General features: G+C 33.8%; 1 protein-coding gene across 2 annotated transcripts in view; it reads right to left on the minus strand.

The window, feature by feature from the left end:
- Positions 1-16107, minus strand: part of LOC123715425 (phospholipid phosphatase 2-like) — a 72238-nt gene that overhangs the window by 22219 nt on the left and 33912 nt on the right. For both annotated transcript variants that reach the window (XM_045670420.1, XM_045670421.1), the window contains exon 2: positions 3644-3734. In XM_045670420.1, coding sequence (XP_045526376.1) covers positions 3644-3734 — 91 coding nt within the window. The remainder of the gene's footprint in view (positions 1-3643; positions 3735-16107) is intronic.

Consider the following 16107-nt stretch of genomic DNA (forward strand, 5'->3'; position numbering starts at 1 on the left):
ACAGTTATAGAATGTAACTGTCTAACCACAAACTCAATGCAATATAAGCTGTGGTTTGACGTGCAAATTACGATTTCATTATACAATATAATTTAATATCTAACTATTGTACTAGTAAACGAAGATGAAGCAACGTAGTAAAATTATATTGCTTCATTATAACCGAGTAAACGTTACGGCATTTCACATTATTATTTTATAAATGTTATCTACAAGAGATTAATATAGTATATATTACTTTAAGTATAAAAAATATTAGAAAAAGCCTGGGTTATTATAACGAACTATCAGTTCGCATCGCAGCTGAGAAATGGTGGTTCAAAAAATAACTTTTACTAATGTGCCCCATAACAGTTGGTGAAGAAATATATTGAGGAATAAAAGGCAGATTACCTACATACAAAAATTATCAGTAGAACGCATGCATGTGGGTCATAACGGGTTGTAGTTTTTTTGAAATGGAATCTCGCTGTTGGCCTTAAGGGCCTTTACAGCTCAGCTCAGGCTGTTTTGGCGAGCGTAGCTCGGCCTGAATTGGCGTTTATCCCGCGGCTAGCGCAAGGGCGTCTCCTGTGAGACTCGGACATCGGCTTGGGAGGGTTTTAGCGCCATTAGCTAGCGTATTTGTATGTCGCAGCCCACTAGCCTTTCAATTAACCGCCTAGCCGTTTAACTAAATGGTGCTGTTTAACTAGCGGCCTGAAAGATGTTCAGACAGTTGATCAGCTGGCCTCTTGACTGTTAATTTAAATTTAATTCCATTTTCTATCACTTTCGAACTCCAAACGAACCTCGTTAAACTGTCACTATGGATGGTGTCGGCAAACCACAACTTTGATGATGTTCATGAAAAACAACAAGTACCATGGAAGAGTGTAGTGACAATAATAATGTGAATTTGACCTAAACAATTTATATTCTGCTAAATAATGACTGTATCGTACGAATGGCCTAAGCATTAGCCAGCCAGTTTATTATACGTAGTAACAAACGCTACGGCTGAATATCATTCAGGCCGTTAGTTAAACGGCGCCGTATAGTTAAAAGGCTAGGCGGTTATTTGAAAGGCTAATAAAGCTAGTTGGCTGCGACATGTACATTCCTTTATTTATAAGTTTTTAGATGTACTGAGTTGTACAAAACACTGTACTGACTTTTAATTTTAGGTTTTGATAAGGAACGAGGTCTTGTGGAATATGTTGTGTCCTTTTTTAAACAGACAAGTAGAAAGCATGAGCTAATAAGTATTTAAAAGTAAACAGTACATCAAAATGGCTTCAAGTGTCGATGTCAACAATGAGTGTCAAGTGTCATCCCACGCGACAAATGACACCGCGTCGAATTGATGACTTGAAAAATAACATGCGATAACATAAGAAGTTTGATTCTGGTAACGATAATATATTATTTAGTACGCATATGAGAAAACTTAATTATGAATTAAACAGTTTTAGGCCTCAGATTTTTGTATATGTTTTATTATCATTTGTAAATCTAATAACCAAGTAGGTGATCCACCTGTGCTTGACACACGCCATCGAATTTCTGGGCCTAAGGCTAGCCGGTTTCCTCACGATGATTTCCTTCGCCGTTCGAGGGAATGTTAAACACGCACATATACAGAAAGTCCATTGGTGCACAGCCGGGATTGAACCTACGACCTCAAGGATGAGCTGCACGCTGAAGCCCCTAAGCCAACTTTGCTCAGTTACGTTAAGACTTAAACCTTCAATAAGTAAAATTTGTTCTTCTTTAAATATTTGATTATTTCGGGATATAAATATCACTTGAAGGCAACAATATATATAGGAATCACTACTCATTTGTATATTTTAATAGAAACCTCCGCTTTCCTATAAAAGTTTGCTTATATCATATTATTAAAACTAATACGTTAAACTGCGCGACAGAATCAGCCCGGCAGATGTTCGCCGCGGTTTATCAAGTTCTCCGAAGTTTTAACATAAGAATGTTCAGCGAAGACATCTTTATCTCTTATACATTTACACTGAGAGCATCACATTATTTTAGGTGATAATATTCATGTCATTTAGATAAAAAATAATAGCGATTGTATTTAGTAGTTTACAATCGTCGTCTTATTTGTATATTTTTGTACTAACCTAACCAATCTTTAATCATACATAAGAACACATTAAGCGGCTCACTCGTATGACTGTATGTATTGAAGTAACTTTTCAAAGAGTATAATAAAGTTAGCTTAGGTTAGGTTAGCAATATAAGCAATATAAGAACCGGATTATTTAGAGACCTCACTGGTATAGTCTTATATATGATTAGTTAAAGTTTTTAAGGTTAGAAATAGGTTGTCACCTTTTTTATATTCTTATACGACTCCCCTAACACGGAAAAGACTTTTTTACATACATGTTTGTACTTTTATTTGACTAGGAATATATTTCCTGAGATGCCGAACCAAGGTTGATGTCTTTATTAGCAAGACTCGTTGGATGTGAAAGCGAAGAGGTAATATCCTGTACTATAAAGTTAAATAAAAATATAATAAAGTTACTAACATTTACGTAATTTTAATTATACAATGTTATATTATCGGTTGCAGCATTCATTGTGCAAACACTGCTGCTCTGGGGAACAGAGTTGTACTGAACTAATAATCTTACGGTCTTATTAATAAACGTATAGCGAAGATATTTACGAGTCACATTCAGAATCTTACCCTAAGACTAGTTAAGTTAATATTCCGTCATATTATAAAAGCAATATTTACATAGCACTGTTTAATTAATTTTTATTTATTTATTCTATTTATGTCTGTGGCCGTAAAAAATCCTGTCAATGACCTAGTGTTTGTAATTATTTAATTTCAATACACAAATATACAGTATTTACAATTTTCTTAACCTACAACGTAATAATAATTATAATTAAAAAGTAATAAATATAAAATTTACACAAATTAAAAAAGTTTGGTCCCTGTTACAGACCAGGCATCATTTCCTCACTGTACTTATTCGTTGAGCGAGGCCAGCTATGATCTACTTAGTGACGTTAATATTGTTTACTTAGTATATTGTCAAATAACGATGTACATTGTCATCTTTCTTAGGGATTTCTTAAAGAGATAGTCGATAGTGTTTGAACTAAACATCTATGAGCAATTAAATCAGAACATTTTTGACACACGGAAATCGTATGTAGATTTTATTGTTTACTTAGTATATTGTCAAATAACGATGTACATTGTCATCTTTCTTAGGAATTTCTTAAAGAGATAGTCGATAGTGTTTGAACTAAACATCAAGATCTATGAGCAATTAAATCAGAACAATTTTGACACACGGAAATCGTATGTAGATTTACAGATTGAACAGTACTTATTCAGAAGATATATTCGGTAGTGGGCTAGCCAATTTTAAAGAAATTGTTAAATGTCTCTCGTACCTAATCCGCTATTTAGCTAAACAAAAAATTCTGGTATTTTTGTTCATTTTTATATGTGGTAAGCTTTAATAAATAAGTTAGTTTTTAATTATAATTATTATATGTTTTTGCATATGAAACTGGGCATGGATTTCAACTTTGAGACATACTTTTATAAATCGTTGAGCGTGGAATACCGCTCCGTAATGGTAAATGCATATAAAGTAATTCATCAACTCACCTAGTAACAAAATAGGAAGATCTATTAGGAGATTCCAAAGAAGATTCCGTCGTGCCTGCATTTCAACTGGAGCTGCTGGTTGTGTGACCGTCTGAAATGAAACAGTTGATTTAACATCATCAATTTCATAGATAGGGCTACATTATTTATATTATAGCATAGCCAATTATACAACTTTACTGAGGACTGCCTGAAATAAGCATTCAAAGCCGTTTTTCGTTTAAATCTTTCAAATTCCAGCCAGTATTTAGATTTTATTCTTAAAACACACTCATCTACTTGAACACATCTACACATAGAAGGATGGTCTGCAATTCGCTTCAGAAGTCACACAATGTTTAAAAAAAATATATATATACCAATGGCGCTCCCTTTTAGATCCTAGCCTCGGATTTCTGTATCGGTTCCATAATCATTTCGAATAGGCAAGTGGTAGGTGATCAATCTTTTGTGCCTCGCACACAACGTTGACTTTTTAGGTCTAAGGCATGCACGATGTTTTCCATCACCGTAAGAGCGAGAGTCTATTGGTATACAACCAGGTTCGAATCTACGACCCTAGGGATACGAGTCGCACGATGAAGCCACTTTTTTTTGTATGCGGTGAAAATGCGCTTGTGCAGGATGTCGAGCTTGACGCGGGGACTGTGGGGCTGGGTCTACCCGACCCCACCTACTAAAAACACCTCAGCCCTTAAGATGGGCCCTCGGGGTTCGCCAGGCATTCTACCCAAGGCGCTGAAGCCACTAGGCCAACACTGCTCAAAATATATCAACCTAATGGTTTCAGTTGGTTTCTTAATGTTTTTCTTTTTTAAACTCTTACATAGTTGTTTGCAGTGCGAATACGCTTTGCTATTTGAAGCGCAATAAAGCGTATCTAACGTTCGTTACGACTGCATTTAACACACATTGCGTAATAACAAACGAAACCCTAACTAAGACGAATATTATGGTACGATTTCTTCGAGGTTCGTGCTAAAATAGAAGGTATCTTCTCAACGTATGGAACAGGACTTGTTTGCCTTGAGGTAGGATATCGTCTAAGTTTAATACGTTCAGAAAGATTATCTTCTACGGAATATTTTACACAACAGCGTATTAAGTTATACGCTCAACAAAATGTAATTTCTATGTTTTTCCTATGAATAATATTAAATAAAATGTACTTATAGTATAACAAGTGTTAAAATTACGTGTACATTGTACTCAAATAAAAAGTTCATAACACTTTAAAAATGCATATTTTCCATGTTGTCTTATAACAATTCGTAATAAGATGAGTAAGATTACGCTTTTTTGTCTGTTCAATGTGACACAAAATTTAAAGATTAAATAGATCCACTTTGTATATACGATATTTAGAAAACATGTTCCGACTATAGGTAAGTGTTAATTAAAGCATGAACATCGCTATATAGCAAGAATTTAAGTTACAGTGCCATATGTTTAAAAGTTATATTATTATTTTTATAAATTTTTAATAATTATTACTATATATAAAAATATTATAAATGCTACACTTGTTAGGCTAACATTACTTAAGTTAACAAGTGTAGTATTTGGTTAATAATTAGAACCGTAAACAAAATGGAAGCAATAATCGCACACTTGAAGCCAAAACGAGCCCTTTAGTTTTTACCACACTCGTAAATTGCAATTTAACATTTTCGTTTCCGATAATCTCCAATAAAATAACATAATCAACTTAGATTTAAGAACTCTTTAATGAGTCAAGATAGTTTTTTGTCAATCCAGCCTCGCAACTCCACTACTCCTAATTTATGCAAGTTATGAGCTCATGTAGTAAACGATTAGGGCCCTATCCCAGCAGGTATTGCTGTGTCAGTGTCTCGGGGTGGACTGCGGTGCGAAATATATCGTGTAAGTTTGAAATCATGTTCTGTATACATTTTCGTCCTGAAATGTAATCAAAGTGTCAAAAATTGGCTATGTTTGGATTTTTTTTCTGTCGAGCGAAGTTATTTAAATAGTGTATCAATCTTTCAAAATGGATACATAAACTACTCAACTCCACCATATATATTTTTTCATTTGCCTTCTTCAAGAAACGATGACAAAAAATGGAAAGAAACGATGTACTTTTTTGTAGTTTGGCGATGGATAGGCCCTTAAAGCTATTTGACGCCCAGCTTCAAACAAAGTGGTTCATTTAACCTACGTATATTTGAACAACAAACGCCATCGAAATTAACTCCGGTTAAGTTTTTTTTTGTGTCGCAAGTCTTGTATACAGAGATATCCTTAATATATATTTATTGTACTTAATAAATAAGTAACCTTTTACTCTTACGAAGTTAAATCAGAAATATTGCATGACCATAAACGCATCGTATTTTATTACGTCCCCAACGCAGTTACTCTGCAATTGTGCAGCCATTACGTAATAGTTCTGATAGATAAACTGGCTTGTTCCTTTATACATCTATTATTCCTTGGCCTACTCAACAAAGCGCTATACAACAAACGTGGCCGCTACAGTCTAGCTTTCTGTGTTGAGTGGCTTAGAATGAATCAATCCCGGTACACTGTTGCACTCGGGCCTAAGCCAAGCGGCTTTTATAGTTAAATTATTATTACTGTAAATTATATATTAGCCACAAAAAAGTTACGACGAAAACCCATTCCAAAACCAACTCATTAAATTACATTTAGGGTAACTTACTCATAAATTACTCTGTAAAAGTACCCACACAGTAACTTACTTAAAAAATCGCCTTTGGGAAAGCTTAATCATTAAAATTAAATTTTGACCACGTGCTTTCTTTCTAGTGATTGATTAACTCATACCTTTATCCTTGTAACTAGGTGTGCCTGGAAGAGAGAGAGAGAGATCGCTTATTAGAGATAAGGCCCGCACTACGTAATGGTTTTTTTTTTGTATTGTGAGAAAGTGTAGATAAATTAATATTTTTTTTAAACAAAACACGGATACTAGTTTCTGCGCAGGATAGTGCACCCACTGAGCAACGTTCAACCCACAGACACAAAATATTTACCTTTCATTTACATAAGAATGCACCTGTGCTCTTGTCAAACATTGTATTAAATATTGGTTCAAGTGATAACTTTGTTTAAAGATATAATTTATAACGTCAATTTGAGCATATCAGTGAGAATATGTTGCATACGAATTCCGATTTTTTTATCATGAAAATTTGATATCAAGGCCCAGTCCTTCATTAACAAGTTTTTATAAGGCGTGTACCGATCAACATTGTTACAAACTATCTGAATTACAATAGGAGACAGTCAAAATTAAAAAAAAGAAAATTATTACAAATTATAAAACACAATAAGGTTTATGAGTAGTATTTATTTTGTATTCTCTTTATATTATATTATATTAATATGTCATTTTATTTTAATCAGATCGGGCGGGACTCTTAGCCCGTTGGGTTCAAGTGCACAGACGCTAATTAAAGATTCAAGTCCAGAGCTGCTGCATTCCCTCGCTTTATAAGTTTCGCAATACAGCTAGGAAGTGCTGCTTAAAGGTACTAACCAGGGACCAAATTTCTTAAATGTATATTAGTTTTTTTTAGTATGTATTCAATTTAAAATTAAATTATATATCAGAGAGTCATAAGGTCAAATCGATTCGTTAATGATGGCAAAAACAATAGCCATTGAAATGCCAATTTCAATCAAACGTTTACAAACCGAATAGAGGCAATCGAATTAATATTAACGACGAATGAAATCCGTTCTGGCGCTACCAGCACCACTTCAATCATTGTCAGTGAACAACTCGTTACTAGGGCTGTTACTTGGTACCAAGTGCGTACTTCAGTACTTGTTATAAATACTTTGATAAGAGGCTAAGCTGGTAAACGTTTAAGTGTTAAGGTAAGGCTATACTAAGTGGTGTGTATGGGGATTATAAAAATAGCTAAAGTTGATTCTAGATTTCAATAGGTCTAGGAATTGTAGAATAATAATCTTACGCTTTGAATTTTGAATTAAGCTGCACCGTGTAAATTTTATGCTATTTTTTATGATAATAATAATTTATAACTGTTTTAGCAGAGAACAAGAGTTTGGTACGAGCGGAATTGATAAGTATATTTTTTTTAATCTATCTCCTGTTTTGTGCAGAAGTAGGACTTTTATAATGGTATTAGTAAAAATAAGAAAGACCATTTAGAAATGTAATAATAACTTTAAAATACTTCGATGTTAAAATACTAGCTAGTATAAATACTCGTTAAACTTATTAAGTAACTACTGAACCGACATCTACCTGTTGTAACTGTACGATTTATGTTTTGTTGCAAAGGAAATGACATTTTGCAAGAATTTAACGCTATTAATTTCCCGGGCGCTTTTGCGATTAATTTTCCGATTAATAATCAGTTGCAGAAATAATTTCACAATCAATTTATTAAATAGGGTTACCACAGATTAAAATTAGGAAACATATCCATGCGTATACTATGTATTCAAATTAGCTTTACACATCCTTATCGTTAAATTCCCACCCTTATGCGTGTACTAAATTTCTAATCACCACTATTTGGCACATTCTATTTTAAGAGCCATCGATACAAAAGCGCCTAAGTGCGCAATTATTATACCGACACCCGCTGACAGTTTGACAGATAACCTAAAAAGGATTGAGATTTGCCGGCCATATTGGAAATAAGCAATTTGCTATTCGCGCCACGGTGCTGGCAGGACGTCTATGGATTGTATATATAGGGTCATTGTTTAAAGCCTATTTAGAGGTAACATCAAGCATTTGAAACCGTTAACCAACATAAATAGACACATTATCATACGAATCGACGATAAACGTAGTGTCAGGGCTTTTATGAGACAAAGTAAATTTCTAGGTGCTGACATGGGAATTTTAAAATGTCCAATTCGTGGGTAGGTGACAACAATTTGTTTGTAAATTGAGCATAAATAAACCCACGACATACCAGATATACTCGTTTTATTACACAATATTTTACATGGAAAATACATATATCAGCTTTCCAATCAACAATTATTATATAGTCGGAAATCGAACTCATTCAGATTTGCATTGGAATATGTATAAAGAAAAAAAAATCAATGGCGCTACAACCTTTTAAGTCTGGGCCCCTGATTCCAGTATCTGTTTCATATGTCAATAGGGGATCTGGCACAGGAGGTGCCTAACACACGCCGTCACTTTTTTTGTATAAGGCAAGCCGGTTTTCCGTCAACGTTCGAGATTGTGTTAAATGCGCATATTAAAAGGAAAAATATGGACGTTCCATTGGTGCACAGCCGGGCATCGAACCTACGACATCAAAGATGAGATTCGCGCGTTAAAGCCATTAGGACAACACTGCTCATTTTACATTTGAATATGTATATGTCGCAGTAAAGTATTTAAATCCGAGAGTTAATTGAATCTCTATACAGTTGATTAAATGTCGATATTCAATCAAGTCGCTAGCATTTTGATTTAAATAAAGCATCGTCGTAAACGTTTCACTATCTTTCTGACCGAAAGCCAGCATGTTGATTAACAATGTAAAACAAGACTTCGCCATCATTATTTCATTTGTTATTGTGTGGTGTGATCATGAAGAACTGAGAGCTTGGAAATTCCGTGTTTTGCTTTAATGTTTTGGTTAGGTTAGGTTATGGAAACTCTTACGTTTAGGAAACTCGTTAAACGTTTCGTTCATTCACTTGTCTGACGGAACTTTAGAGACTTGACTGCATATCGATTTTTAATTAACTGTCTAGAGATTCTATTAACTTACTTTACTGCGACATACACACTTTAAAATAATAATAATTTGGGAATACAGTTATAATGTTCGATATTAGTTTACTTGGCTTCAGCTTGAGAGACTACTAATACTGTGATACAAATAAAAAAATATTGTAATGAAATATATCACTTAATATCAGTTAAACTGTCAGTAGTTAATTATTAGATCATACTACGTCAAAATTATAACTAATGATCGTTTGAACTCATCTTATTCTCTGTAAACATGTGTTCGCGATAAGATTGTAAGAGTTACGAGTGTTAATTTCTTCGACTTGGCCTGGATGTTTACTTTATAAAAAATATTTCACTCTAAACAGAATATAAGTATATGAAGTAGATTAAATGGCTTAAATACTATATAAATAAAAATGAATCACAAAATATATTGCTACGGGCAAAAGTCGAAGACAGAGTCTAATTCTTTTTTTAAATTTATTCCTTCACCTCTGAGTAAGGTTTTTATAGAGAAAACTATTAAGTGTTATTTAGTACCTAGGTTTTTGTTCTGGAAAACAAACGGTCTCGGTAGCATAGCAAAATTTTTAATACGTGGGTTGGTTGGTTAATACGTAGCCACTTATAAGGTAATTCATAATAGGATATCTATCAGTACGGCAGCAGTATTAACAGCTTTTCTACTTCCACCTGACACTATTTCGTCTTTTTAGATTTTTTTCGTCTTACATTCTTGCCTCTTAAATGTCGTCTACATTACGTCCGGAAGGTAACAAATAAATAAACGGTATCTAACAACGTGACAGCTTTCGGCTCCTAACGAAAGGCTATTTCTATTAACTGTCATATTAATTTCTTACACAGTTTTCTCTAGAGGATTTACTTTACGCTCCACTTGGTCCAACTTTCTTGTTGAGCAAAAAGGCTGGTCGAGTGATGAAATAATCATTTCGTATGGCGTTTGACCAGTTTTTATTTCATAGAAACACGATTTAGGGTTATTCGACATTATGCCGTGTATATTCATGAATCTCAAATATGCGTCTTAAATTACTTCATTTGAACATATGTTTAAGGAGAGTTTTGGATCTAAATTGCACGAGGCATTACTTCTACTTAGAGAGCCGGGAACCTATACTACCTTAGAGTATGGAGGAGTAAGGCGGTATTTCTTTTTAGATTTTAATATCATTAAACTAGTGCTAATGTATGTGCCTAAATTAATAAAACATATTTTAGTCCGTGTCAATACTAAAAATTTATCGGGATCTAATCCATTCATAAGTTTATTTACAGATTTTCCTTTGACAAAGGTCTCTTCTATTATTTTCAAATCTTGGCGTTATCTAGAGGTTCGAACCAACATTGGATCTGCTACGTTTTTTCTCCCATTTTACCTGCCTGCCTTTCTTTCATTTGCCACTTCGTAGGCGTGGTACCTACGTTTACGATTTTGTTCTATTTTCCCTTTTCTTTTATCATTCATTCTCATTAAGACATACAAAATACACTACAGTAGTAGCATCATTATTTTAAAATTGGAACACAGCAAGGAAATCTATGTCATATGCAGTTACCTACATAGTTGGAAGTACGGAGAATGCATGCCCTGCATGTGATGACTGTAGCTGTTTCTATCGTAGTTTCACTATGTTAAGTGAAATTCCTTCGTCATTTAAATATAAAATGTTTTATACAATGTATCACTGTAGCTTGGTGTTCCCGAAATTTGAGTTTTGCTTGTTATTCGATTTCGTTAAGAAAAGGCTTGCAGACATAGAAGTGACCTTATCGTGAAGGTATAATTTTGTTGTTTATAAAAAACAGTGGATTTATATTTCTTACGGATTCCTTTTTTTCTAAGATGCAAGTAGGTGATTAGTCTTCTGTGCTCCACACTCGCCTAGATTTTTTGGATCTACAGTAGGTATACCGGTTTACTAAATGGGCGTACGCTTAAGCCACTAGAACAACACCACTTTAACTTTATATATGAGACAGGCGCACAATCACACTTATACTTTATCTTTAACATGAAGGCTTTTGTGCTAATGTATGTGCCTAAATTAATAAAACATAGTTTAGTCCCTGTATATCTTTTATTTATACCTGTACCTGTATATCTATTTAAATAAAATAAGACAATTTAATATATTATTGGAACTTCGTATCACCTATATATATATTTCTGTCAAAATCTAATACAACATTTTTAAAACAGACCAAAGACATCGAACCTCATACTACAGCTATGAAACACAATTTCACAATAAGTATATATAACAACTCACGAACAATAATTATTATTTATGTTTCCCACTGTTTGAACCTTTCCTGACCTTCCACAAATATTTAAAGATCATAATTAGTCAAATCGTTCCAGCCATTCACGCGTTTTAGGGAAACAAAGAGAACGCAATTTAACTTATAGAGACAAGCAAGAGGTGCACAATCACACAGGTCCATTTTACTGTTCGAATTATAAAAACGCCAATCCTAAGAACTAATAAAACTTGCATATAGCAATTTCGTAGCGCCCTGCGCCATTAGCTCATATTACATTTACTATGAAACTCTGTTTTAAATTACCTTGAACTTTCACGATGCTACACGAGTCACCGAATAATATGCAAATGGTAGATGTGTGTCATGTTTTGAAAACTATGGTCATCACACGATCATATTTCAAAATATTTTTGAGAATGTTTACTGGTGAGTTCTGAATTCATCGAATCGACAAAGGACAATGCTGTGAAAGACAATATAGTTTTTAAACGCTTCGATGTACATTTGTACTTCAAACATTTAAATATCAGTTGATCATTTTATAAACAAACATTGTAACTCACTACGTTCAGTAGTTAGTATCCCGTTCGTTTCCATGGTTACGACGTAAGACGTTCTATATAAAAATAACGGTAACCAAGCGTTAGTTCTAGGTATATCTGATTTCAGAAGGCCTGCTCCGTATCATACATTTCACAAATAGTATATATTTGACTCTCAAAGTAATTTGCATTAACTAAAGAAGTATATTCATGACATGTCCACTCTTCCAGTTTTTTGAAGTTGGTTTATTTTAGTTTCGTGCGACAAAAAATACCTAACAGTTATAAACCTTTCGTTACGTAATGTGGCTTTCAGGATGTGAGTTGTTAACGTATTATGTATATATGAATTGGTGAAATTCTCATATATTTAGTACAACACGAATTATTCATTGCAGAAGTAAAAGCAGTATTGGCCTAGTGGCTTCAGCGTGCAACTCGTGCGGTAGTAGGTTCGATCCCAGGCAGTTCACCAATAGAGTTTATTCTGTGTGCATTTATCATTCGCTCGAACAGTAAAGGAAAACATCGTGAGGTAACCAGCTTGCCTTAGACTAAAACGAAGGCGTGTGTGAGGCTGATCACCTACTAGATCAATGATCACGAAACGGAAATCTGAAGCCCAGACGTAAAAAGGTTGTATCGCCACTGATTTATGAATTATTTATATTTCTTTACACTACATAGTGAACGTCAAATAACATTTAATCAAAACCTAACTTCAAAATGATAGGCTTTAGTAATATTACATAGGAGTGGAAAGTAACGATACAATAGACATTAACAATAATTTTTCCGGTGTTCCATCAATGTACATTATTATCTATTAACTTTCTAGTGAAATCACTTTTATATGAACAACATTAATCCGTAATCTTTTATGAAATGAATGAATTTATTTGGCGAAATTTTATTGTGTTTTTATAGATCTTTTCAGTATATCAAAATTGCTTTACACATACACGACTAACATTTAACCTTAATTTTTTTACAAAAGTGTCACAGGGTAATAAAAATATACAAAATTAATAAAAAGAAAATTTAAACAAATTTAAACATTTGGTCCCTGTGGCAATGTACCTTTAACGCGGGTAGCGTATTGATACTTCCATTGTATTGATACTTAACAGTTGAGTGATGAAAGCACCAGGGGTCACCATTATTCTCTACCAGACTTTTCGGAGTATATAGTGTTATCTTAACACCGTGGGATGACTTTAAAATATCTTAAAATCACTCAAATTTTGTAACTAAGCTAGGACTGCTTTCCTCGACTTCTGCTAACGTATGCTGGTAAATATATAGAACCACAGAAAACTAATTGAGCAGTTGAATAAACAAGGTTAACAAGGCGTGACAGATCGACACTTATGAATAATACCTGATTAACCTACATAACTAAGATATAACACGCTCAAACATATCACTAAGCCTACGAAATATGTGGTGTAGGTGGCTTGCTTTACTACGTTTACTCATTTTTTATCAAAACAAAAACAATATAAATGCAATAAAGTAAGTGATATATAGCTTGATAACATTTTAAACGTTGTAACTTGTAAAAGTTGTAAATGCTGAACCTAAAAGCTCAAGGAAAGTTTCTCATCGCTCAGCTCTGCATAAATAGGAATACAACTTAAACCCAATGTCTAGTCCGCCTAATTACAGGAAAATCGATCTCATCCAAAATACACAACCGCGTATGTGGACTTTGGACATTGTCCTATACACGGACAGTATACACTGCAATCTAACAGCTTTGGAATATACGTAACTTTGGGATATGTGTAGTGTGCGTAAATCGCGTATGATTAGGAAAATATCTTTAAAGGTCTGCGCCTCTAATAATAAGCCACACAATTTCTATATGACATGGCTTATAGACTAAAACGTGTTATATTATAAGGAATTTTAAATTTACCCCTTATTCTAGATGACTACTTACTGAGTCCGTACACATCCTTATTAGCGGTGTATGCGTATGAAGTAAACCGCATATGAAATTAAAGTTATAGATTAGTAATTGAATTTGTCGTTATGATTGTACATATTAATCATTTGTACAGTTTAATCACACACACAATTCTAGCAGACGCGCTGATACACGATGCTCATCGTATCATATTACATCTCTTAAGTTTATTATATTAATTGTTCACTTAGGTTATTTGTAATTTATTTTCTATGTAGTCTTTTGTGTACCAGTGTATAATCTTTATTTAGTGTAATTAGTGTAATAAAACATGATAGTCGGTCTTTGGCCAATAGCATTCACCTTTAAACTCTAGGTTATTTACGACGCCTCTTTGAAGTCGCCCCACATGTTCGGAATATATTTATTGATTATTCAACAATTAATATTATGTTCGCTTTGTTTATGATCTCATTTATAATTTATGAGCCTTAACGAATCTATGTAATGTATATCTTCACTTCTTGATTGTAACTTATCTCTGTTTATAAGTATAAGTTCACAAGCAATTAAATCATGGACATAATTGACAAGACTAACTAATAAAAAAGCACTATTTTATTAATAAAGTTTTTTACCTACAAAATCTTTTTTTATCCCTTAAGTATTGGACCGGCTTTGATATGGGATCTGTGGACATAGCCCCTTTTCAGCTCCCTCAGACAAGTACTAAAGCTAGCGTGGTCGCAGAGCAGCCGAAAAATAATAAACGACTCAAATACAAATCTTGAACTTTGAATTTTTTCCCTTTGGAGAAGATTTATGTTGGCACCTGGTACATATTATCGGCGACTCCATAGCTGGTGCATTTCTCGCAAGTATAGCAATACAACGGGGAAGTCTGTCAGCATTGCCACACACTGCCACAGGGACCAAATTTTTTAAATTAGTTAAAATTTTCTATTTATCGATTTTTCATTATATAATTTTGAGATGGTCACATCGGCACTTACAGGTCTACAATTAAAACTCGTTGTCTCGTCCTTCGCGCATATAACCCGAATGGTTTGAGTCGATCCCTGGCGAAACAAAGAGCCCAACCCATAATGAGGAATCAAGCTACTGTTATGACTACAAATCATAACTACGTCGTATCTCAACAAATGCACGTTGTACTAAACAAAAGCTTACTAGGTGAAAGTGGAACTGTGTCCGGGATTAGTAGTATTATGTGCTTAGAGTCCATAGAAATAAACTAAACCAGTCACAATATCGGATCACCTTAGAATACAATAGCTGGCTTAACCTCATTGCAATCAACAAGTCGGTTTGACCGTTCGGAATGTTTTATTATTACAGATCGGATAAAAATAATTTAGCTCCTGTCACAAGTTATGTCTCTGTATTGCTAACATTATAGCCATATTTTTTAGTATAAGTTATATTGTAAGTAGTTAAATAAATGTTATTTGTCTTTGTAAAGTTAGCTCGTAATGTTAACTCTTTAGTTAACTGACACCGGATTTAACAGAATTTCGATTTAATAGTATCTATTTTTTACAATAAAAAATGTTGTGTATTTATTGCGAATTATTAAGGCATCGGTTAAGACAATAATTTCAATTCATGTCATTTTCGGATCTATACTAAAACCGGATAGAAAAAAATTAAAATGAAAGTTACGACACGATTTAAGCCAATAAAATCTTAAAATAGTTAAAATTGGCGCTGTAAATAATATAAATTATTGCCGACACCTGTCCAATTTCCTTCGCATCTTCCTAATGCTTGTCTAGTTAGCAATTAACCTCCTTTTGTCGACACAATAGATAACGATAATCAACAGTTTTTCACCAAAGACTAATGGTGGTCAATTTCCACCTGACTCCGCCTGTCCATTTGTTAGAGATAACACGACATGCTTTCTACTTTCCCAAGTGAATAACTTATCTACCTGTTGACAAGCCCTCTGCAGGTTTTATTTAGCACT

The sequence above is a fragment of the Pieris brassicae genome, chromosome 10, assembly GCF_905147105.1.
Source record: "Pieris brassicae chromosome 10, ilPieBrab1.1, whole genome shotgun sequence".
NCBI classification, from domain to species: domain Eukaryota; kingdom Metazoa; phylum Arthropoda; class Insecta; order Lepidoptera; family Pieridae; genus Pieris; species Pieris brassicae.